This window comes from Myxine glutinosa, chromosome 1 (assembly GCF_964187855.1).
Source record: "Myxine glutinosa chromosome 1, kmMyxGlut1.1, whole genome shotgun sequence".
Lineage (NCBI taxonomy): Eukaryota > Metazoa > Chordata > Myxini > Myxiniformes > Myxinidae > Myxine > Myxine glutinosa.
Window position 1 is genome coordinate 264,781,598 of NC_136261.1, and position 26,581 is coordinate 264,808,178.

The 26,581-nt window shown below is 45.6% G+C and overlaps 1 protein-coding gene across 4 annotated transcripts in view; it reads right to left on the bottom strand.

The window, feature by feature from the left end:
• Nucleotides 1-8,146: 8,146 nt before the first annotated feature.
• WDR75 (WD repeat domain 75) overlaps nucleotides 8,147-26,581 on the bottom strand; it is a 150,650-nt gene continuing 132,215 nt past the window's right edge. For all 4 annotated transcript variants that reach the window (XM_078786600.1, XM_078786596.1, XM_068131202.2 and 1 more), the window contains exons 20-21: nucleotides 19,521-19,612; nucleotides 8,147-8,616 (exon numbers count right to left, since the gene is read on the bottom strand). In XM_078786600.1, the coding sequence (XP_078642726.1) occupies nucleotides 8,391-8,616; nucleotides 19,521-19,612 (318 nt within the window). In that variant the 3' untranslated portion in view covers nucleotides 8,147-8,390. The remainder of the gene's footprint in view (nucleotides 8,617-19,520; nucleotides 19,613-26,581) is intronic.

A 26,581-nucleotide genomic window follows, 5' to 3' on the forward strand; every position in this document is an offset into this window, starting at 1 on the left:
CACACAAAATCGTCAATTTTCATCCAATTGACCGGAAATGTAAGAATTTGCACATTCGGTCAGGGAATTGGTTCACCAATCAAAAGCTAGGTGATTGGTTTTTTTTCGATACAAAGGTCAAGGTTGTGTAAAATGGCCAATTTTCACCCAATTGACCTGAAATTTAAAGAATTTGCATATCGGGTCACTGAATGGGTTCACTAATAAAACAAAATTGAATCTACACCTGAATAGCTAAAGCGAAGGGAGAAGAACTAACTTCAAGGGAGAAGAACTAAAAGTTACACAGAAGGACCTTAATGTTTTTATAGACAACGAGCTAACTTTCCACAGGCATGTAGTTTATTATCTACTACTAGTACCAAAGCTACTTGTAGGCTTGTATCTGTCAACCAGAAGACACGACACAAGTAACATAGGGAATATTGTGGTGTGTTTCGGCCCAGGAAAGGGCCTGAAATTACTCCTGGGGGGAGTCGTAATGGGGGCGACAGGCCCCGGGGGTGTCACAAAAGACACTCGACACGTGTGCCCGTGGGTGCAAAACCGGGTGCCCACCGACGCGCATGACAACAAATGGAACGCATGGCAAGGTCCTTTGGAGGGACGCTAAAGAAGATTGTGCTTGTGCTTGTGCTGTGTGTGCTGAAAATGGAAACGTTAAAAAAGTAGTTATATTTAGTTAACCCGAAATGCTGTTTTGTTCTTAAAAAAAAAAAAAATTATCCACTCTACGCTAAAGGATAATGTGCTTTTAAAAAGACCTATGGTATATGGTGTGGTATGATGCGATAGACAACGGATGGGACGTCGTTACGTGTGCGTATACGTGCTTCAATTCGACCAAACGAACTTTGGATGGGTAGATATTTATGGATGGAGCGTATGATGCAATAAAGAATAAAATGCCTCTGCCAGTGTTTTGTGGTGTGGCATGGTGTGTGTTGGTCCCTTCGTCGTTATACATTAATTATGGCGTGAAGTGCTGTTTTTTGTGCGGGATCACAAAAATCGATGTCCTTCCATCATGTACGTATGTATGTGTCACTGAAAAACATTTCTTTTTTTAAAACTTGGAATCTCAAAAACATTCATTTCAACAATGAATGATAGTAGGAACTCGATGTTGTGGTCACCGAGGGTGTCATTAGCTTATTATATTAGGGGACAAAATCACGTGGGGGCTCGAGGCCACAAATTCACTGACAGACCAATCAGATGTTGGGTCTTATCAAGAGGACTTTTTCCAGCTTCACCAAGGAAACTTTCCTACTCCTCTTCAGCTCCATGGTCCGTCCTCTCCTAGAATATGGAAATGTAATTTGGCATCCAAGATTTAAAACCGACGCCGATAAGATAGAGAGGGTGCAACGGACTAATCGAGAGCGACAAAGCTCATACCAGAACTCGGTCAACTTGCTTAACAGGAAAGACTCAGACAACTGAGCTTGTTCTCCCTTCACTACAGGTGACAATGAGACATGATTGAAGTTTACAAGGTCATCACAGGCAAGATTAGTAGCCATGGATCCCGACCACTTCTTTGTTCCAACGATTTATCACGCAACTATAGGCCATACTCTGAAGTTGTTTAAGGAGAGGAGTTATACGGCTCTATGAAAGAACTGTTTCAGCTAAAGAATAACAGAAATGGAATAGCTTTCCTTAGTTAGTGGTACAGTCGTGGCCAAAAATATTGGCACCCTTGCAATTTCTTTCAAATAACTTACAATCTATATAATTATAAAATTGAAATCTTGCGTGTTTGTATGTAACATTCGATCGGTCCGGGGGCGTGGCTTACCCCTTTGAGAGAGTAGTAATATCCACCATTTTATTAACTCGCATAGCTTTGAGGCGTTTTGTAGGCCCGTGGTGTCTTGCTCTCTCTCTCAGTTTTATTTCAAATCAAATTCGATATATCATTTCGTTTTTCACAGTCGCTAACATAGTTTTAGACTCGGTTGAAAAAAAACGGGAAGACAATCCGATGAAAGTTTCCGTTTATAGAACGAAATGAATTCTGAAAGGCTTGTATCTTCAAGGCCATTGAGTCTGTTTCACGCCTTTATCTTCAATCTAAGTCGCCATCTGATTTCATTTTTATCGATGGTTTTAGACTCGGTAAAATAAATAATTGAGAACATTCACGCACACACGGGAAATTGCAGAGATATATTTTAAAAATCGCGCCACGTTGATATACGAAAATACACCGCCTAAAATAACAGGCATACAGTATATATCTTCGTCATTTCATTCAACATTATTACCCGGAAGTAAAATATGTTTCAGGAAATTACCGAGAGATATTTCTTCGATTTTTTAAATTATTTATATGCGCATACACTTTAAATAGGTTTATTTGAAATCTTTAATTTTCACAATGTAATTTATTTGTCATTTGATGATCGGCAAAACCATAGCACAAACACAATACTATTTGCAGGAAGAATGTCGTATCAACCCTCCGACGGCGCTACGGACGCGGACAACGAATCACACCTCACGTCTATGGACGCGAATAGCAACATCCGCACGAATCAGTCATCAATGATTTTCATTGACGTGCCTGGAGGCACAGGGAAGACGTTTCTTATTAACCTGATTCTCTCTAAAGTGAGAGCGAGTGGAGAAGTTGCCCCCTGCGGTGGCCTCATCTGGCATAGCTGCTACCCTCATGCCTGGTGGAAGAACAGCGCACTCAAGGTTCCAAATCCCTCTGACACCGAGGGAAGATGGCGTATGCAACATCGATAAAAATTCCACTATCGCAGACCTCTTTCGAAGTACAAAACTCATCATGTGGGATGAGTGTCCTATGATCAGGAGAGAGAGTTTCGAGGCTGTGGATCGCACGTTGCGTGATGTATGTGACAAAGACGAGCCTTTTGGAGGGATCTTGACGATATGCTGTGGTGATTTCCGTCAACGTGATCGGAGATAAGGGCCGAAATCACGTGTCACAGGTAAGTGATTTAGAACGCTGGAGAGGTGAGCCTTATGGCTTGCTGGCCCAAATAATCTCCCTGATGATGTCCAGCGTTCGCTTTAGTTCTATTCTCATACCTATTCAAACTGACATTGACCCAACGGGTCATGGGTCGTCTAGGGGTAGCATCATCATCATCATTGGCTGAGGGGTAGCATCATTGGCTGAGGCGTAGCATCATTGGCTGAGGGGTAGCATCATTGGCTGAGGCGTAGCATCATTGGCTGAGGGGTAGCATCATTGGCTGAGGGGTAGCATAATTGGCTGAGGGGTAGCATCATTGGCTGAGGGGTAGCATCATTGGCTGAGGGGTAGCATCATTGGCTGAGGGGTAGCATCATTGGCTGAGGTGTAGCATCATTGGCTGAGGGGTAGCATCATTGGCTGAGGGGTAGCATCATTGGCTGAGGGGTAGCATCATTGGCTGAGGGGTAGCATCATTGGCTGAGGGGTAGCATCATTGGCTGAGGTGTAGCATCATTGGCTGAGGGGTCACATCATTGGCTGAGGGGTAGCATCATTGGCTGAGGGGCGACATCATTGGCTGAGGGGCGACATCATTGGCTGAGGTGTAGCATCATTGGCTGAGGGGCGACATCATTGGCTGAGGTGTAGCATCATTGGCTGAGGGGTAGCATCATTGGCTGAGGGGTAGCATCATTGGCTGAGGGGTAGCATCATTGGCTGAGGGGTAGCATCATTGGCTGAGGGGTGACATCATTGGCTGAGGGGTAGCATCATTGGCTGAGGGGCGACATCATTGGCTGAGGTGTAGCATCATTGGCTGCGGGGTAGCATCTTTGGCTGAGGGGTAGCATCATTGGCTGAGGGGTAGCATCATTGGCTGAGGGGTAGCATCATTGGCTGAGGGGTAGCATCATTGGCTGAGGTGTAGCATCATTGGCTGAGGGGTAGCATCATTGGCTGAGGGGTAGCATCATTGGCTGAGGTGTAGCATCATTGGCTGAGGGGTAGCATCATTGGCTGAGGGGCGACATCATTGGCTGAGGGGTAGCATCATTGGCTGAGGGGTATTGGCTGAGGTGTAGCATCATTGGCTGAGGGGTGACATCATTGGCTGAGGGGCGACATCATTAGCTGAGGGGCGACATCATTGGCTGAGGTGCGACATCATTGGCTGAGGTGCGACATCATTGGCTGAGGGGCGACATCATTGGCTGAGGGGCGACATCATTGGCTGAGGGGCGGCATCATTGGCTGAGGGGTGACATCATTGGCTGAGGGGCGACATCATTGGCTGATGGGTGGCATCATTGGCTGAGGGGCGACATCATTGGCTGAGGGGCAGCATCATTGGATGCGGGGTGGCATCATTGGATGCGGGGTGACATCATTGGCTGAGGGGCGACATCATTGGCTGAGGGGTAGCATCATTGGCTGAGGGGTAGCATCATTGGCTGAGGGGTAGCATCATTGGCTGAGGTGTAGCATCATTGGCTGAGGGGTCACATCATTGGCTGAGGGGTGGCATCATTGGCTGAGGGGTAGCATCATTGGCTGAGGGGTAACATCATTGGCTGAGGGGTAGCATCATTGGCTGAGGGGTCACATCATTGGCTGAGTGGTAGCATCATTGGCTGAGGGGTGGCATCATTGGCTGAGGTGGAGCATCATTGGCTGAGGGGTCACATCATTGGCTGAGGGGTAGCATCATTGGCTGAGGGGTCACATCATTGGCTGCGGGGTGGCATCATTGGCTGAGGGGTCTTCTCCTCACTGCTCATTACTAAAAACTGCTCTTCTATGTGAGGATTGATAAATAAAAGCAATTAGAACCAGTAAATTTAGTTTTATATGGCATTTTGCCTCTCTATTAGAAAGTGTGAGAAAATTATATATCTTCGCCATAGGTTGACCTTTGACCCCCACTGTAACCATGGTAACCCCTTAATTATGTATAATAACATTGACCCAACGGGTCATGGGTCATCTAGTTTTTTCGAAAAATAAGTTGAAATTGACAAAAGTATTTGGTCTCCATAATTCTTTATTTCAGTTAATATTACAGAACCTTTGTTTTTAATTCCCAACCTAATATATCCTTTAAAATCAGAAAATATAAATAAATGGCAATGACAAAATTATTGTCACCCTCGACTTAATATTTGTTAGCACAGCCTTTGGACAAAATAACTGCAGTCAAGCGCTTCCTACACCTCTCTACTGGCAGTTTGGGCCACTCTTCTTGTGGAAACTGCTCCAGTTTTCCCAGATTTGAAGGGTGCCTTCTCCCACCTGCTGTTTTCAGATCTCCCCACAGGTGCTCAATGGGATTTAGATCTGTACTCATTGCTGGTCACTTCAGCACAGTCCAGCATTTTGTTTTGAACCATTCCTGGGTGCTTCTTGAAGTGGGTTTGGGGTCATTGTCCTACGACAAGACCCATGACCTTCTACAGAGACCCAGCTTTCTGACAATGGGTTGAACATTGCGCTCCAAAATGCTTGGTAATCTCCTGATTTCATGATGCCATGCACACATTCAAGGCACCCAGTGCCAGAGGCAGCACAGCAACCCCAAAACATCACTGAACCTCCTCCATGTTTGACTGTAGGGAAGGTGTTCTTTTCTTTGAAGGCTTCATTTTGTTTTCTGTAAACATAGAGATGATGTGCTTTACCAAAAAAGCTCAAATTTGGTCTCATCTGTCCACAGGACATTCTCCCAGAAGGATTTTGGCTTGTTCAGGTGTGTTTAGGCAAACTCCAGTCAGTCTTTCTTATGTCTCCCTCTAAGCTTGGGGTATCCATACCCCTTGGGGGTATGGGGACCAATATCTGGGGGTATGTGACTCACAATAAATTGTAATAATAAATTGTAATAAATTCAATGAAATATCAACTTTAAATATATAATAAATATGGCGATGGCGAAGAGGGCAATGAATGTGTTGGTTCCCTTCACAACTACGTTTCTCTGCATTATTGAACCTGAAATCAAAGTGGAGAAATCGACTTGAAGTGTCCGATGATATGCGAGTGGCGTTGTCACGAACTGTGCCCCGATTCCATATTCTGATTGCGCGAAAACAGCAGCAACAATCTCACCAGATTAGTAAAACGGCTTGCATAAAACTTGCATGTTTTAGTTTAGTTTGTTTCTTTGTTAACAAGCAAAAAAATAAATAGGGATAAAATCCTAATGATTTTCTTTCCTGTTCTGTTCCTAATTATCCATATGTAAAACTAAGCTATTGAGATATTTTGAAGTCACACTGGAACATAATGGGACTGGTAATCAGGCACGCATCCCCAAACCTGGCCCATATTCTGGGTAATAAGTTACTCATTTTCATCCAAAAAAATAGGCAATTAAAGTAAAAAAACCCTCAGAATGCACCACAGAGCACCTAGAAATCAAAAGAAATTATAGGGGTACATGCCCCCAGGCCCTCCTGGCTATGCGCACCTTGGTCAGTCAACATTTTTTGCGAAGGGGGTATGGGGACATCGTGGGCAATCCGTTGGGGGTCTTGACAGGGAAAAAGGTTAAGAACCCTTGCTCTAAGCAGTGCGGTCCTCCTGGGTCTCCTACCATAGAACCACCATTGAGTTCGCAAAGGATGGTGGGAGTTGAAATAGTCATACCTTGTGTCTGAAGGTCAGCTTGAATTTGTTTGGCAGTTGACCGAGGTGCTTTCTCCACCATTCGAACAATCCTTCGATCAAGCTGTCTCTTGCGGCCACGCCTAGGGTGGTTGGCTGCAGTGCCATGGGCCTTAAACTTCCTGATAACATTGCATACGGTGGACACAGGAACGTCAAAGTCTCTGGAGATGGACCTGTAGCCTTGATATTGTCCATGCTTGGTTACAATCTTGTGTCTGACCTCCTCAGACAATGCTTTCCCATGCTCATTGAGGTACACAGCGACACAAAACAGCAGAATGACTCCTTTTCTCTATTCAAACTGGTTGAGGTAAGTAAGTAAGTTCAATTCCAAAGTAAAGGAGAATCACCTGCTTGAAATCTAATTATTTCCAACAACTTCTAAAAGGTGCCAATAATATTGTTTGGGCCATTTTAGGATTTCTGTGTGGAATAAGCTAAGATTTAGTAATTTTTTCAGCTTTTTTTCCCCTGCAAACCAAAGAAATACAAACGTAGATACCAAAAGATTTTTTTATTTCAACAATTTTCTGGAAGAAATGGTGCATTGTTTGAAAAAAGTGCCAGATGTGCCAATATTTCTGGCCACGACTGTAACTGCACCATCACTTCAATTAATTATTTAAGAGCAGGTTAGACAAACATTGGTCACCCTCTCATCAAATGTTACCCTGATTTCTCAACAAACATGCACACCTCACAATAAATTATGTTCAATTTATGTAAAGTAGTGGAACACATACAAACCCCATCGATGGAATGAATGGAAGTTTAAACAGGATTGGCTTTACTTCTGTAAAAAATGATGATGATGATGATGATGATAGCCTTGTAATAATAATTTAAATTTTTTTACAGCTCTTCAGTGCCCCAGTCCCCACCTTCTTCTCTGTTCCTCACCTCCAGAAGAGAAATCTTTGCACATGTTCAAAAAGCCAAGGCATCAGATCAAGGTATGAACCATGACATTGCTTTAAACATCAAAGAAGACCTGGGCTACGATTGCAACATGGATACAAAACTAAAATAGTGCCACTGCAACTCCAGAACTTGCTACAGAAGCATCCATAAGACAATGTTTACAAAAAACTAGTTAAGTGATGCAATATGAAAATGCTAACCGTGACATTCTCAAAGAAAGCTCATCATAACCATAAGGGACTCGAGAGTTTTGAGGTCGTGGGCAAAACTTGGCAAGCTCAGTAAAAAAGAACTTTCTCCCATATCCTAAGAGGTCACCTACATATTAAGTATATTTTCCATACAATCCCCATTTCCAACTCAAAATACTTTTTCCTTTTATGAAACCTCTTCATTAACTATAATTTCACCCATTATGTCCCACGTTCCTTTCTCCACCACTACATTATTGAAAGCTATCTGCCAAGGTGAACATGTTAGCTATCTGCTGAAGTGAACATGGCATGAGAAAATGAACATGGTTTCAGCATCAATAGGCAAAATGTTAATTTCTTCTGCTGAAATAACATTAAAAGATGTCATTAATTACAAACCAACAACCAATGTAGTAAAAAACCATTTAATAAACACAATATTTAGGGTTTTTCAGTAATACATTTCAAAGATGGTGTTACTTTCCCAGGGGTATGACGTAACAACACAGGAAAACTGTTTTTTTTTTTTTTTACCAAATCAAATTTATAAAGCGTAATGGAAAATCAATTGTTAAAAAAAACAAGACACACCAAACATGATACATGTCATTGTAAAAGATGCACAAATGTGGAGCATGAGAGATCGCATAGTTTCAGAGCAATACATCATTCAGCCAGGAGTAGTCAGCAGATTCCAGGTGTTTTATCTCTTCCACTTGTGCCTGGTCCAAACACACTTCTGAATCACAGGATTCATCTTCAACTGCAGTCAGAACCTTTGGTTCACTTTGACTTCGAGTCTCCTCATTCGTGATGCTATCAGATTCAATATAATCTTCTTCATCCTCCTCTTCCACTTCCACAGGTTCCTCCTCACTTCTACAACCATAAATCAGTCACCATTAAGTCTTTCAAACAAAGCAGAACAAATGCATTCCTGTTAAAAATTTAGACATCACTGATGTTTGCAACACACAAATATCTATAACTAGTGAGGTACCCGTGCTATGCAGGGATTGGAAGCCCAAAGTAAAAAAATAATAATGCGGAAACGGTCAATACTAAACCATGGAACCAATAAATTCCACACTCATGTGCCACCTTCAGTTGGACATCAGACATTGACAGCAGGTTTGTGAATGACTTGGGTAAAAATGTACCCTGTCTGAATGATTATATCCCCAGTCAATGGTGAATCTGCATATGGCGAATCGAATGTCACGGTTAGAAAGTAGAAACCCTCCCGTCATTTCCTCATTCATTTAAACTCAATATCTTTATTTTCATTCCAAGCAGCATCATTCCAATCATACATTAATACTGTTGCGGTTTTGAGTTTTGTACAGTCAGTATAATAAAGGTTAAAATTTCCCCCTCATAGTTAGTCACACAAGCAACATGTAGCCTCGCGATAGTGTAGTTATTTCTTAGTATTTGTGAGCTTAGTCCTTTTCCTATGTTAGTTCTGCGTTGAGTAGAGTCAGGAGAATAGGTCCTACTTCTACTGACTCTCCAGCCTCCCTAGCCTCATGCCCCTTTGTGCTGACTTTGGTTCATTTTGGGCGAATTAACACAAGGCAGGCCTAGGAGGGTCGGGGCGGAGCCGAATGAGGGGCGGCAGAGGAGCTGACGGTAAGCACGAGCCGCCAATCAGGGCTCAGAGGGTGTGGCGGCAGCACTGCGTCACAGGGCGTGGAAGGAAGGTTCGAGAGGGTTCAAGAAGGTTCAGGGCGTATCTATATAACCCATCGCGCAAAGCCCCCAGGAGAACTAGCGCGGGAGGACTCGCTGATGAGCAGAGAACCAACCAGGAGGACTCGTTGATGAGCAGGAGTTGAGAGCGTCAAAGAACATTGAGAGATACGCAGGTGAAGGAAGACACGCATGAACCGGAATACACGCAATTATTAAGTGACGCTCAGTTGAGCTGGAGGCCGAGCCGCGTACAGTGCATTAAGTCACGCGAGTGATAACGGCTGTGCAACCGTCAGCCGCGCTGAGAGGCATGCACTTTTCGTTATACCTCATCGGCTGCCTTTGTTCGGGAGACACGCTACGAGGTTCCTTCCACCGCCTGCTCGCCATCTTCGCGGGACGTGCTGGGACCGTGGAGAGCCGGACGGGGCCGTTCCTGGACGACCACGTCGGCGCGTTTGGCTGAACATCAACCTGCCTGCAATTCCCTGTGTGAGTGCGACGGGCCCGAGTCTGGGCGGGAAGATAAGACTGTTTAAGTGCTGCTCTGTGTCTCTGCGTCCACCGATCACTGTATATACGTGTGGGAATCATAATTAAACCTGTGTTCTTCCTTTTCCATTCGATCGTTCTCGTGATTTCCTCATTGGCTAAGCGTGGTACGAATAGAACCGCTCGAATCGGGTTCCACTACCTAAAACTGCACGGACCACGTGGTACTCAATCCGCTCGGTGTACCCAGATCACACGTGGCTCGTGCGAGGCTTGCTTCCCCGCTTCCGTGGTTGGTCGAACGAGCGAGACATGGTCCCGAAACCCTACCTTGCGTTTTGCCCGGAAGAGGCATTTCAAGTCTCTCGGTTCCGCCAAGCTCAGAAAGAACAAGGGGATTAATCCCCCCTTGGTAAGGGTAAGAAGGGCGGCGGAGAACTGTAACAATACTATAAAAACTAGAACGGCATTCAGTAGACATACCATATCATATACATAATTGGCCATATCACTCAATGGTAAAGAATCACTTTTTTAAAATACTAATTAATACAATAATACTCATTGATAATAATAATAATACAATATTAATAATAATATAATAATAATATTGATTAATAATAATACAATAATAATAATCATTAATACAATAAAAAAAATAGTGTTAAATCACGGTTCTATTGAGATATTATCAAACCAGCCCATTGTCGGCATCTGTTCACTTCCGGATTCTGGAGCAGGTCTGTATCGAGTCAATTTCAAAATCATAATTTTATTGAGGAATTTATGAAACCTACCTTACAACCAACCTTACAACATCCGCTGGGAACCCCAAAACATTCCACAAAAGGTTTGGTGGAGCTAGCCCCAAAACTGAGGGCGTAGTTTCAGGACGGACAGACGGATACTCCTGTTTTATAATATAGATAATAAGAGCGAGAATTGTTTTACAATACATGCCCCCGACCGGTGCCAATAAATGATTGAAAAATTTTTTTTGGAACAAATTTTAAAAATTGATGAAACCCCTTGAAACGCAAGCTTTTTCTCTAACTTGGCATACTGAAGCCATACACCAAGTTTCAGTTCAATTTGTTGAAGGGAAAAGTACAGAAAACTGACCCATATATTATATGTGATATTTTCTAAGTCCAACAAGGGCATAACTCCGTGGAAAATTGGCGAAACGCCCAGAAACGCAATTCTTTTTCTGTAACTTACAATATTAAAGCCATGCACCAAGTTTCAGTTGAATATGTTAAGGGTATGGAAAAAGCGCATAAAACCGCAGGTGGGACGGCGGGTCAGACAGAGACAGAGCAAACGTATAGTCAGTCTCCTTCAGGTAGGGGGCTAATAAAAGAGAATGTGTGTCAGTATGTGTGTGTGTCTCCTCCATAACTGCAAAAACATAAAACCTAGCGGCCCCAATCTTTTCAGGATAAATAAAGGAACTCCAAACAAGTGCATGACTGAAAATTGGATGATTGGATAAATATAAACACCCCTTTTGAAGAGAAATAACAACTTACCTTCATGGAAGGCTTTATCCCCAGTCAGCTCAACATCACCTTGCAGGGGCCTTAGTTGCCATTTTTTTCATTCTATTCGAACATGCCTTGCCTTTGAAACACGATACAGTATACTCTCACGGACTAATTAAAGTATATAATCAAAATATGTGTTCGGGTTTGAGGATCGGATCTTGTGGACTAGATAAGTGCCGAAATGTGGAGTGAAATCTGAACATTTAAAGAAATCAGCAATTCTTAAAACGAAGCATATTCATTTATTAAAGGCTGTCATCCCTCCTTTTGTTCTGTCATCTTAATTCCAACCTCCATAGGATAGGGTTTCAATCTATTGGGACTTGTGATACTTGTAGGAAACACAAAGATTTGAACCATCTGTTTTAAAAATTCCCTCGCATGGACGCAGATTGAGTCTTTTTCAAAGTACTATATTAAAGAACTGGGGATGGTGGGTTGGATCTGCCAAACATTTTTGGCCATTTAAACCAGAAGCAATCAGCTTGCTATGGCTTGCCAAGTCAGCCGTTCCTTATCATCCATTTCGTTGGAGTGCTAACTTGAATGCTTAAGCTACTTGGCGACAAGCGCTCTTCAAGCTTACTAGTAATCGACCACACCTGAAACTTTTTCCTGCTCTGTCACCTCCCCCCCCTCCTGCTTCCTCTCCTGTCCTGCTACCTGCTCACCCCTCATCAATCCTCCCCCACTCACCCCTCCTCCTGCTCTTGTCTCACCCCTCCTCCTGCTCTTGTCTCACCCCTCCTCCTGCTCTTGTCTCACCTCTACTTCTGCTCTTGTCTCACCTCTACTCCTGCTCTTGTCTCACCTCTACTCCTGCTCCCTACCCACATCATCTCCTGCTCCCCACTCACCCCTCCTCCTGCTCTTGTCTCACCTCTCCTCCTGCTCCCTACTCATGTCTCCTCCTACTCCCCTCTCACCCCTCTTCCTGCTCCCCCCTCCTCCTGTTCCCTGCTCTCCATTCATCTCTCCTTCTGCTCCCTGCTCACTCCTCCACCTGCTCCCCACTCAACCCTCCTCCTGCTCCCCAATCACCTTCCTCCTGCTCCCCCGAGCTTAATGAGGGCTGTTACGTGCTCCTCTTCAAATCCCTCCCAGGAAGGAAGGGATGGAACACAACAATATCACTTTTACGTCATGACGCGTCTCACTACTCAAACAGTTTACAGAGCCTTGGTGTGGAGCTCGTCCTCCTCGGTGAATGGCTGTGGATGGTGCGAAGGGATTTCTCATATTCTAACTACTCTAGTAACATGAACTCATTTAAACTACCCGGGGTCGTACCCTGCCAATCGGCCTCTTTAAACTATGTGGTTCTAAGAACCCACAGAACCCAATTCACATTGCCCACACTGTGGTGCCCCCCAAAATTTGGGTCTCGCTCCCACAAATTTTCTCTCGTGCCCTCGCACAATTTCGGGGCTGGGTCGTGTGGCCCTACCAGCAGGTCTAACTACCTGCGCACCTCCACCACTGAAGCCGCCATCCGAGCTTACCTGCTCCTCGTGACTACCTAACTGGGGAAGGCCCTCCCTGGCACTTAACCCCTTTGTGCCCACCTTGGCATCGGGCAACCCGGGTCCTCTCCTGGGATCCTCGGGCCCCACTCAACAACTACCCTAACCGGCTCCCAGAGCCTACCTATGGCCTCACCTGGCCGACAAACTACCAGTGGCGGAGTGCCTCAATAACCACACGCACCAATTAAGCCACACGCCCAGCCATTTCACTGACTACTGCACCCTCCAAAGCACTACTTGCTACTACCTGCACCACAGGTGTCAATATCCATACAATTTACCTATGCCCTCTACCTGGCTTTACACTACCCCCCCCCCCCCCCCCCGGCCTTTCGCGAATGGGTTCCACTCTCCCCATTCAATCCTTCGCACCATGCATTCCACACCTTTTATTCCACACCAAGCATTCTCACACCAAATCTCGCACACCAGTTATCTTGCACACCACTACTTTTACACACCATTACACAATTCCTCAAACACACAGCATCATCTATCTTACGACTTCCCCTACAACTCATGCTTCCCTCGCCGTCCCTTTACACTATGCACTCCCTGTTCTTTATCAACCACCTAAACTGTCTACGTCCCCTCTACAGGTCAGGTGTCCTACTTAAATCTTGTCTCGACAATCTCTAGGTCCCTAACAATTATCCTAGCCCTCCCTCGGCTAGCTTCGGTGCCCCATGGAGGCAACCATTGCTGGCACCCCCATGTGCCTAACACTGCCATCCCCCTAAACTAATGCTCATGGCCCAGCCCCCCCGCCCCCCCGTGTGAGGAATGGTGACACTACCATTCCCCCACGTGGGGTACACTACTCTCAGTCCGCGACGCTATGAACCTCTCCATGTGGATGTACGTTGTCACTGCTCGGCCTCGAAGGGCCGAGGGTGGTTGGTCGCCTGTATGTGGTGGTTGGTCGCCTGTATGTGGTGTCTGTCCGGCATTTTCGATCCAAGGGGGGAGGGATTGATGGGCCCAGGTTCAGGGCTCCATCCCGGCGCGGGGCCTCGCGGTCCCACGCACGATGACCCAACCGGCCACGGACGGAGCACTGCACCCGATAGGGTGCGCAGCTCCGAAAACTCCTACCTCACCTTGAACCCGGCCGATCGCCCTTGCCGCCACGGCACGGCACCAACCATACAGTGCGGGGGCCGGAGGCACGAATCGTGCACGCCGGTCCTTGCGAGACCGACGCAGCACGGATTCCCTCCGGTCCCTGCTGCACACAACTCACCGGGGGCTCGCGTCTGTTACCCGTCCCGCTAGGCGCTACCCCGGTCGGTGTCGATGCTTGAGCCGCGTCCTCCCCACACGCGACCCACTCCACATTCGCACACCCAGGCGCCCACGCGCCTTCCACACACTCCGTTACACACTCTTCCCGCACACAGTCCAGTGTGCATTCTCCCTCACACTCTGTTATTGCACACTCTGGTGCACACCACCCAGGTGCACTCGCACCTTTCACACACTCCTTTGCACACCTTTCTTCCACGCACTCGGCCATCGCACACTCTTTTTCCACACCCCCAGGTGCACACTCTCCCGTTACACACTTGGCCATTGCACACTCGTCTCTCACACACTCAGCCCTCGCACACTCCGGTGCACACTCGGCCCTCGCACACTCTACCCACACACTCTCCGGTGTGCATTCTGGTGCACACTTTTCCTCCACACACTCGGCCATCGCACCCTCTGGTGCACGCTCTTTTTCCACACCCCCAGGTGCACACTCCCGCTCATACTCCGGTGTGCATTCTCGCTCACACTCCGAAACACTCTTTTCCTGCACACTGCGGTGCACACTTTTCCGTTACACACTCCATAACACACTCACTCTCCACACACTCGGGTACGGACTCCCTCTCACACCGCAGAATGGGCCCATCACGAACGCCCGGGTCTCGCCTTTCTCCCAAGCGCGCCGAACACCCGTTCGCGCCAAATTCACTCACCTCGGGGCTCTCCTTCCGCATCAGCACCTGCAAACCTTTTATTGGGATAGAAAGCCCGGCATCACGGTGCAAACACAGACTTTGTTCATGCTCCATAACCTCCCTCCGTGATTTATTTTCTGTTTCTCCCGTCTCTTCGGCCCCAATTATTTATTTTTCTACCCGGGTCGTCTCCTCTAACTCGACGATCGTCGGTGCCCCCAAAATTTCATCTTCCAACTCGTCCTTCCTCGGCGCCCCCGAAATTTTATTTCCCAATTCGACGATCGTCGGCTCCTCTACACTCCGTGTCGCGACTCCCATAGCCCCGGTCAACCTGGCTGTCCTCTGCTCTACCTCGCTCTCCATGCGCTCCCCGCACCGCTTCACCTCGTCGCGTACCACCGCGAACTTCTCGCTCAACTTGCGCCCTATCTCCTCCCCTGCCTTTTCCATGTCCCTTCTGTATTCCTCCCTCATCTTTTCCATGTCACACCTCCATTTTTCCCTTCTTGACTCTTCTATCTGGGTATCCATTTTGTTTTTCAACCCTTTCATTTCCCGGGTGGATTTATCCCCCAATTCTTTCATTTGAACACCCATTTTGTTTTCCAACCCTACCATGTCACACCTTGATTCGATTAGTTTGGTGTCCATCCGAGTAGTCATTTTATTCTTCTCACATCTCGCCTCCTCCCCCCTATCAAATATTTCGTTCATGTCTTCAACCCATTCTTTTATGAGCGCTAACACTTGAGTCATGAATAACTGCATGTCTTCAGAACTCACTTGCACAACGGGTTTGGCCTCCGCCGCCACGTGCGAAGCGCGGCCATTGTCTTTACCGACTGCCGCACCCTCTTCTGCTTCCTCCACTACCAACTGTCCCTGTTGGTCCTGGGCCATTAATTCCTCCTCTGCTACCCCCACCAGCATTTGACCACCTTGGCCAGCCATGGTACGAATATAAATTTGATTGTACAACTAAATTTCGTGAGCTCGTAATTTTGAGTGCGTGAAGCGCACTCTAGGTCCAATTATCCCACTCCTGACACCAATTTGTTGCGGCTCTTCCGAAGCCCGTCCACGTTACAAAAGGGGGGATTAAACCCCTTTTTCCCCTTGGGTCTTCGTGTCTACGAGGCCGAATCGCCACTTCCGCAGCAAGCGTGAAAAAGGGTATCGGGTCGACGCCGCTCATACCTTTGACCCACGCTGCCACGAAAACGGGGACCGGACCACGCACAAGCCACGCTAATCGGTTACGCCCGAGCGGTATGCGTATCACATGACTCGTGCCATTACTTTTATGGAACCCGATTCAAGCGGTTCTATTCGTACTATGCTAGTGCTAGGCCAATTAATGGAAGGGACGGGAACGGTCAAATCAGAGGAAGAACACAATTTATTTACAATGTACAATAATCCGGATCAAGGAAAGGGGACACAGAGCAGAAGCTTAACAGTGTTAACTTATTCTCAGACACAGGGCCCACTCACGCACACAGGGAGAAGAAGAAAGGAAGTTCGCGCGCCAAACACGCTTTGCCGTCGGTCGCACAGGGACAGCTCGCCCGGCATGGCCCTCTGGCGGTAACGGTACGTATCCAGGAAAATACAGGCAGGGAGGAGATCGCTAATGTCTGTGGCCCGGAACGGGTCGTCTTCTCGAACGCGATTAATACAGCGCAGCAGAGCGCAGGACACGGGGAAAGTTCGTGTATAACAGGCAACTCAATTCACTCGTTCTGCAGCTCAACTCGCGCTCCAGCTCTACTGATCTGAACTCAGAACTGTCCACACGACTCAACTCAATCAATGCCTCGACCCAACTGAGGCGGGAGGGGGCCCAGAGCACGGTTTCATGGCTCCGCCCCGGCCCTACCCGAACGTTCCATGCTCCGCCTCCCGTTGCCGTGGTTAGCCACTCCCCTCGAGGTCTGATTGGCGGCTCGTGCTTACCGGCCACTCCCCCTGCAACTCCTCCCTTCGGCCTTGCCAGACTTGTCCAGACTTGACTTGCCAGACCAGACTTCGGCACGTGGCATTTCAGCGCCAAAAGAACACCTAAGCTCACTGGCCTACTCAACGCAAAACTAACACAGGAAAGGAGACTACCTTACATTTACTAAGAAATAACTATACTATCGCGAGGCTACATGTTGTGGTGCGTCTACCTACGAGGGGGGTGATCCTTTATTCCAAAATCGCAACACTATATATATACAGACTTGGCATTTAATATGGAATATTTTTTTTGTGGGGGTGAACTTACTTTTCAAGATGTCTTAGAACCAAAAGTTCATTGGAATTATGTTGAAATTATTCTAGATTTTGTTATTGTGACCTTTAAAAGAAACAAAAACCACATTTGACATTTCGAAACAAATAAATTGATCCTTGAAAGTGATGTAAACTGATATCGAACTCAATTCATGGACAGTACTGTGTTAAACTTCTGTACGTTTTCCAGAAGTATCTCTTTATTTTGCACATTAGCCAAATTTTTTTTTTAACAAAAACAAAAGTTAAATTACGACTGGGATTACGGACAGTAAAATTACAGTTCAGTACTTCGTGTAACCCCCACGAGCATTCAGGAGAGCACGTACACGTTGAAGCATGCTGTTCACGAGATTTGCCAAGGTTTGGACAGGAATCGCTTGCCATGCAGTGACAATAGCCTGCTGCAATTCACGCACAGAGGTCGGCTGCTGGTCCAAGTGGTCGATTTGACGCGTTAATTCTGCCCACAAGTTCTCCATCGGATTCATATCCGGGGACATGGCATGCCACTCCATATGCTCTACACCACGGTCAGCAAGAAAGTGTTGGATCCTGCGAGCACGATGAGGCCATGCATTGTCATCTTGGAAGACAAAGTTTCCTCGAAAGGCTGCACGAGCAAATGGAAGCAATGTTTCTTCCAGAATGGCCCTGTACTTGAACTGGTTCAGGTTTCCATTCAGAACAACCAGGTCAGTTTTGCTCCCTGCATGAAAAGCAGCCCAAACAGTCACCCCACCACCTCCAGCTTGGACTCTTGGCACTATACAATCTTTGTTGTAGGCTTCATGCACTTGTCTGCACACTCGGACGTGGCCATCTTGACGATAGACCAGAAATCTAGACTCGTCACTGAAGGTCACGTGATTCCAGTGTCCTGGCTGCCATTGACGGTGCTCTCTGGCCCACTGCAATCGGCGCTGGCGGTGTTGTCTGGTCAGGCGTGGCTTTCTCAGGGGACGCCTGGCACGATAGCCTGCTTGAACCAGTCGTTGGTTGATTTGCCTTCTGGTTACAGGCACATTTGTCAGTTGCTGCCACTCAGCCCCAAGCCGATTAGCTGACTTGGTACGGCCATTGTGGACTAACCGGTGCAGCTGGCGATCATCCCTCCTTGTGGTTCTGCGGGGACGTCCTGGCCTCGGTATTGGAGTAGGGACACCCCTCTGAGCATTTCGTTTCAGGATCTTTGACACCTGACCTTGAGTGATGCCATACTGCCGAGCAATAGCACGCTGTTTCATGCCGTAATTTTCGTAAAGCCACCACTCCATGACAAACAGCATTGTCGGTCGAGGTGACGGACCATCTCCAGAGGAAGCAGCAATAACTTTTGGAGACGTGCAGCAGTTGTTTTCCACTAATACAGAACGCAACAACCCTTGTATACCCGACTGTGAAGCCAATCATCAAATGCACCTGTCCGTACATTTTGCCACGCCACCTGTGATATAATCCTGTTGTTGACTTCTTGCTGCGACAGACAATCAGTGACATGGTTCTTTTAACAAATAAATCACCAAAGCGTAAAAGAAACTCACCAGATTGATATACCGAGTTAAGAAATTAAACCCAAGTCAAGAAAAAAAAATATTCCATATTAAATGCCAAGTCTGTATATATATATATATATATATATATATATATATATATATATATATATATATATATATATATATATATATATAGATAGATATATTAGACTCAGTAGCATAATGGTTAGAGTTATGCTTTCACAACATCACTTGGAATACTGCAAATATCTACGAGTAGGCTTGCCTGCTTCTTTTCTCAAGGATTTGTCAATATTTAGTATATGGCAGCCAGGCTTGCAGTTTCGGCTTGGAATTTTTTAAATCACATCACTCCAATCCACAACAGAGTTCACCAACCCCAAGTACACCAATGAATGTAAATATAAGTTTTGTTGACTTTAAAGCAAAACAAATTGATTGCTAAATACATTTCTGCCATAATCACACTTTACACTACAATAAAGCTATTAAGAAACACCACAAATGCCCTAGTAGTTCCTTACACTCAGATGTTGACTAGGTGATTGAGCATTCTTCAGACAGGCTCAACAACTGTGGCCCTGTCTGACACATATCATCAACTACATGTTTTTAATTTCTCATCGTATATTTTCAGTTGCTTTTTCTTAATTTATACTTTTCTTACCCCTTTCTTTGTTGGATGTTTGGATGCACCATGACATTTTGCTACAAAATCACAAGTACTATACAAGAAACTGATTGACTGATCAATTCGTGTGCAGAGCATGTTTTTACCTGCAACATTTTGATGGTGGTAACAGTGATGATAGGAAGAGGCCACAGAAATCAGTCACAGGAGGCAGAATATGAGCTGGAGTTGTCAGCATCTGGGGGTTGGGAAAAAAAAGAAATTGGGAGAGAATCAGTGTGTGATGTGGAAAGGTAAATATATTGTCAAGTCCATAGCCGATGAAGACCAGCCTTGGACAGATAGCCGAACGTTGCTTTATCTCCGAGGCATATTTCGAAACTTGGCGGGATTATATTTTCGCGCGCGCAGGAAATGCCCGAAGCCTTATCTCATCGGACAGCCGCCACGGGGTTTTATTCCTCGACACACAAACAAGTAAACGGACACGACACAAAAGTAAAATGCAACAAATAATGAATTTAATGAATAAAGCAATGAGGTAAAAATGAATGTTGAGGTAGAAACAGAATCCTAATTTGAGAGGTCTCCATTCAGACTCGTATGCACGACAGGGGAATGATTAAGCAAATAAAAAGAAAATCCCCCCTTTGTCTTTGGTACTCAGCTCTGGTCTCGACAAGCACCCTGGTGAGATCGGTTGCTGAGAGGACCACGCGTCGAAGCGCCTGAACAATGGCGCCAGTCAAGGGCGCCAGAACACCGAGCCAGCAGCAGGCAGCCAAATGTCCCCCCTTTCGATCCCAAATCCGGCCAAAGAGAGAGAGAGTGAGTCTGCTTCTTCCTCCTCCTCTCCAGGAATCACACACGAGCCAGGAACAGCCAAGCCAGGGACAAAAGACGAGAGCGACCGCCTGATTTGATCGCCAGAACCAAAGAGAGTCAAAAATGCGACCGTTCGCCACGCACGCCAAGACCAAGAGAGAGAGGGAGTGAGAAGGGGGGAATGCACTCTTCTTTGTCCCTCGCTGACGTCACTCCCTGACCAATCCTGACGTCCCCTTACATCGTTCCATGGCTCCTTAATCAGTCACGAAGTGCAGGGCGTGGTTTCTCCTTTACGAGTCATCAGGGCAGAGTCTAGTCGCCATTCAGGAATGTTTGGCTGGGTGGGGTTTTACTTGCCGGCCGGCAAATGTTTGGGTCTCTGTCAGCATGATGGTGCGATGGCCGTTGTTGTAATTGTTGTTGTAGCAACAGGGCCGATTGCATGGCTGGCCGAGATTTTGCAAGAACATTAGGGAAAAATCACAGGGGGCTAATTACACAAAGGGGATTATCCTTAAGCCCTACCTAATTAGCATATCTCCACCCCTCGTATAGACACACATATCCGATCTTATGCTCTACAGATTCCCTACTTATTACATGGAGATTCTTCTTCTTCGCGTCACACGGTCCATGCTAAACTATACAATCCTGACTTCACTAAGGTATTTCCTCTCTACCCCCACAAACGTAACAATATGTTGAAAAGCAAGTTAAGATATAGTCATAGATAGGATGGGTTTTTATTTCTGAAGTTAAGACTCACAGATGAACAGCAATAAGAACTAGAATCAGCTTGTTCTAATCAGCTTGTTCTTGTCACCTAACCAACTATCCAACAAGTTTTGTCCAAATCCATCTACATCTTTTTGAGACATCGTGCTATATTTCATTTTTAGCCCCATCTCTCAATATTGAAGAATCACTTTAAAATTAAAAAATTCTCATATCCGGATCCGGATTAGGATCTTCACCAAAATCAAATCGATTCGTCCTTGTCATTCACCCAACTTGTCCACCCAGTTTCATCTGAATCCATCGACAACTTAAGATGTCGATCGTGTTATATATCATTTTTGGCTAATCACTCAATGATGAAGAATCACTTGAAAAATTATTGTATCTGCATTCGGATCCGGATTTTCACCGAAATCAAATTGATTCTTCCTCGTCGCAAACTCAACGTGTCCACCAAATTTCGTCCGAATCCATCCACAATTTTGAGATATACTGCTCACAGCCAAACAAACAGACAGACAGAGAGAGAGACAGTGGTGAAAACATAACCTCCACCCACCTTTGGTGGCAGAGCCAATAACAAAGAAATATAGAAAGACAAAAAGTGCCAGCAATGGTGAGTGACAAGTACAAATGGCTTGTTGGACCACTGATTACACGGAATATTATATGTCACATCATGAAGCAAAACTAAGCATTTGAAAAAAGTAAAAAAAATAGAGGAACATAAAAAGGAGGATAAAGGTGAAAAAAACATCCAAGAAAAAGATAAGGAATGGCAATCCGTCCTCTCAAGCCACATATACCAGGTTAGATGGTATGGAAATTGAGAGAAGGCAGGTTGTGCTAAAACCTCCACAAGGCTAGGTGGGTCTGTTAAACATTCCAAACTGAGCACATGGCTTGTATTGGTTTGGCGGATGTTTTGGTTTGGCGCATTTGATCCTTTGGCGGATGTGTTGGTTTGGCGGATGTGTTGGTTTGGCGGATTTGTTGGTTTGGCGGATGCGTTGGTTTGGCGGATGCGTTGGTTTGGCGGATGCGTTGGTTTGGCGGATGCGTTGGTTTGGCGGATGCGTTGGTTTGGCGGATGCGTTGGTTTGGCGGATGCGTTGGTTTGGCGGATGCGTTGGTTTGGCGGATGCGTTGGTTTGGCGGATGCGTTGGTTTGGCGGATGCGTTGGTTTGGCGGATGCGTTGGTTTGGCGGATGCGTTGGTTTGGCGGATGCGTTGGTTTGGCGGATGCGTTGGTTTGGCGGATGCGTTGGTTTGGCGGATGCGTTGGTTTGGCGGATGCGTTGGTTTGGCGGATGCGTTGGTTTGGCGGATGCGTTGGTTTGGCGGATGCGTTGGTTTGGCGGATGCGTTGGTTTGGCGGATGCGTTGGTTTGGCGGATGCGTTGGTTTGGCGGATGCGTTGGTTTGGCGGATGCGTTGGTTTGGCGGATGCGTTGGTTTGGCGGATGCGTTGGTTTGGCGGATGCGTTGGTTTGGCGGATGCGTTGGTTTGGCGGATGCGTTGGCTTTGCGGATGCGTTGGCTTTGCGGATGCGTTGGCTTTGCGGATGCGTTGGCTTTGCGGATGTGATGTTTTGGCGGATGTGATAGTTTGGCGGATACGTTTGTTCAGCGGATGTATTGGTTTGGTGCATGTGTTGGTTTGGCGGATGTGTTGGTTTGGCGGATGTGTTGGTTTGGCGGATGTGTTGGTTTACATAATAACACTGATGATATGGAATATTATTTTTTAACATGAGGTAGAATATTATTCACCACACGAGACATAGATCATAATGCTGGGATCCAAATTTGAAATCTTTCAGACCGAATTTATTTGTCCATTGTCTATCAATTGTAATTCATGTAATGTACCCTGAGATGCATCCTAATGTCTCCAATATGCTTGTGATTTATGTATTAGTTCCACCATGAGTCTCAGATGACCATTTTCAAAATAATTATAATTCTTCGTCAAACACAGCACAGATCTTTTCAAGATGTTAAATTGATGGGAATTACAAGGTAAAACAATTCAACATTGATGAATAAAAGTATGCATGCGAAATTAGCAATTTACACAAAACTCCCTCTAAAAAGCACCGGTTAGTCATGTGGGGCATGGGAGGGGGTGGAGGGGTGATTGATGCAATTAGGGTTGAGGAAGAAACAACACTTCCATTATTCAATCAAATTCACTTTATGTAATACCAGTAAGATACCCGTGCTATGCACGGGTGGGAGGCCAGAAGCAAACAGGCAATGCAGATACGGCGAATGCTAAAGCATGAAACCAATAAATTCGACAATCCTGGAGCACCCTCAGTCGCGCGTCAGACATGGACAGCAAGTTCGTGAAGGACTCCCATGAAAAAACGTATAGAAACATCGATCGTGGGTCCGTGGCGAACCTGCATATGGCGATCCAGGAAGTTCACGTTTAGACAACATAATTCCAAACAACATAACTCCAATCACAAATTAATCACAAAATAAACTTTTAACAACATTGTTAATGTTTCCTTCATTGCAAAAACTACCAAGTCAACAGTTAAAAGGATTTTGAGCCGATAGGTGTTACGGCCTTGGCAAGATCAATAGAGACAGCGATCTGTTAGCGTATACACCGCCCAAATAGCTATGTGGAATTCTCTCATGTAGAGATTAAACTCACGTCGTTTGAACTTTGGATGAGGTCATTATTTACTTTTAATGATGCTTATATATGAATCAAAAAGAAGATAATTGGTTTTGGGTCGTCCTTTCCGCATATCTCGTGGGATTGTGAGTTGGAGGGACGACCGTGATGGCAGGGAGGGGGTTGGCATTCTCTCAAGCAGGGATTCAACCCATGTCCTTATAAAAGGTCATTGTCCGAGGTCACCGAGTCCGATCGGTGCAGCGATCGGTGCAGCCGTTTGTGCGGCACCCGGGAAAATAACGTTATGCGGGAGTCCAAACCTGAAACTGCTGGAGGCCAAAGCTGAAATTGGAAAAACAATACACCCTATTTTACTCCAAGAGATCCCAGGATCACCCACCCAAAACATCGTTGCGATCGGTTCAGCCGTTTTTGCGGTACCTTTGAACGGACGGACAGACAGACAGACGGACGGACATTTGGTGAATTATAGTAATATATATATACATATATACAGTCATACCCCGTCTTACGCCATTTCGACCTACGTCAAATCTGACTTTACGCCACTCTTCGAGAGTAAATTTCAGTTCAGTGAACGTCATTATGTGCAACTTTACGTCACTCCTATGGACGTGAAAAAAATTATTTTTTCCTTAAAAATATATTTAAAATAAATAAAATAGTACATAAATTAACAATAAAAGAAGGTAAAAAAACAATTTAAAATACAATAAAAAGCACATTAAAATTTTTAAAAAATGTACGTACAGTATACTGTACGTATGCGTAGCTGCTGGTTCTCATTCAAAACAGAGGCAACGTACAGTATTCCTTTACTGTGTCTGTGTTAGCCATGGGTCCTAAGAAGGATAGTGCTCATGTTTCCAAGCGTAATGTGGTTACGATGGAAGATAAGTTAAATCTGATTAAAAGGTATGAAAAAGGTGAAAAAGTGTCGGTGATAGCGCATGCCTTAGGGCTGCCACGGTCGACGGTATCGACCATCATTCATGATAGGGAACGTATTCTCGCATACGTCACTGAAAAAGCGCCGCCGGCTAAGACTGCTGTCATGAATGTGAAGAGGGGTCAGATTTTCGACGAGATGGAGAGACTCCTTTCATTGTGGATCGAACGCTAGACCCATGAACGCATACCAACGAGCCAGCTGCTGATACAGGAGAAGGTGAAGTCTTTGTTCCAGGATCTTCTGAAGAAGTACCCGGAGGATAAGGACACAACCTTCGTTGCAAGCTCTGGATGGTTTGCACGCTTTAAACGGCGCTTCAGCTTGCACAGCGTCAAGATTCAGGGCGAAGCCGCAGCTGCCGACACCGTAGCCGCCGAGGAATTTCCTGCCACATTGAAGATCATTGAGGACGAGGGATTCTTGCCCGAGCAGATCTTCAACATGGACGAAACGGGCCTTTTTTGGAAGAGGATGCCCGACAGATCCTTTATCTCGAAGGAGGAGAAGACCATGCCAGGCTACAAAGTCGCGAAGGAGCAGCTAACGCTAATGCTTGGGGGTAATTGCACCGGCGACTTCAAGCTGAAGCCGCTCTTGGTGTATCATGTGGCGAACCCCCGTGCACTTAAGAACATCCCGAAGGCGTCTCTTCCCGTCATTTGGATGAATAATATGAAGGCATGGGTAACTGTCATAATTTTTGAATGGTTCATCAATAATTTCATCCCGGCTGTCAAGAGCTATTGTCGAGAGAAGAAAATTCAATTTAAATTGCTGCTGATTTTGGACAATGCACCTGGCCATCCCACTAACCTCGGTGATTTCGACCCCAATGTGAAGGTGGTGTACTTGCCACACAACACCACATCGCTCATCCAGCCTATGGATCAGGGTGTGATGGCGCTTTTTAAGCGCTATTATCCCCGCCGCACTCTTCGTCAGGCTGTCGATACAACGTCGGAGGAGGAAGGCATCAACATCCGGCAGTTTTGGAAAAACTATAACATCTACCAGGCAGTGCTTAACATCAATGCTGCATGGTTGGAGGTTATGCAGTCGGCGATGAATGGGGTGTGGAAGCGTTTGTGCCCCCACCTTGTTAATGATTTCACGGGGTTTGATGCGCCAGTCAGGGCTGTGTCTAAAAACTTGGTTTCCCTCAGCGCTGACCTGGAGATGGACTTGGAGGAGGAGGATTTTGGCGGTTTGATCGAGGCAGACAAGCAGCCTTTAACTAATGAGGAATTAATGGCGTTGAAGGAAGAGCGCCGCGAAGAGGATGAGCTTCCAGAACCAGAGCCAAGGAAATTCACCGCAGCCGAAATGCAGAAAGGTTTTTATCACCCCTCCAAGTGTCTTGAAATATTTGAGGCACAAGACCCAAATGCCGAGCGTTTCGCAAAAATGATGAATGGCACCAGCGACCTTTTTCTCCCATATAGGACCATCTTAACTGAGAAGAAGACGCGCACAATTCAAGGGACTTTGGATCAGTTCCTACTTAATGTCGAGAAACGCAAGGCCTCTACTAGTTTTGATGAGTCCCCGAAGAAGCCCCGCACATAGTGTTCATTACTCTTTAAAAAATATGGCTAAAATGTGTTTTTTGTGTTCAGAAGAAACGCCACGTTTAAGGTGAATAACATAATCTTATTAATTTTATTCATTATTCTTTACAAATTCATTTATTAATCGTGTTCATTACTCATTAAAAAATATGACTGAAATGTGTTTTTAGTGTTCTTTAAGGTTTAGCGATAGTTATATACTTTCGCGAGTTATTTACTCTAGTTTTACGGTGTTTGTCTTCATTTTAAGGCATTTTTAAGGCACTACGCCCGGTTTACGTAAAAAACCAAGTTATGGCTTATGGAACCAATTAATGACGTAGGCCGGGGTATTACTGTATATATATATATATATATATATATATATATATATATATATATATATATATATATATATATGTCGAGATCATGCCTTTTATTGTGCCTTATGTAATTGTGGTTTGCATTTAATAATGGATGCT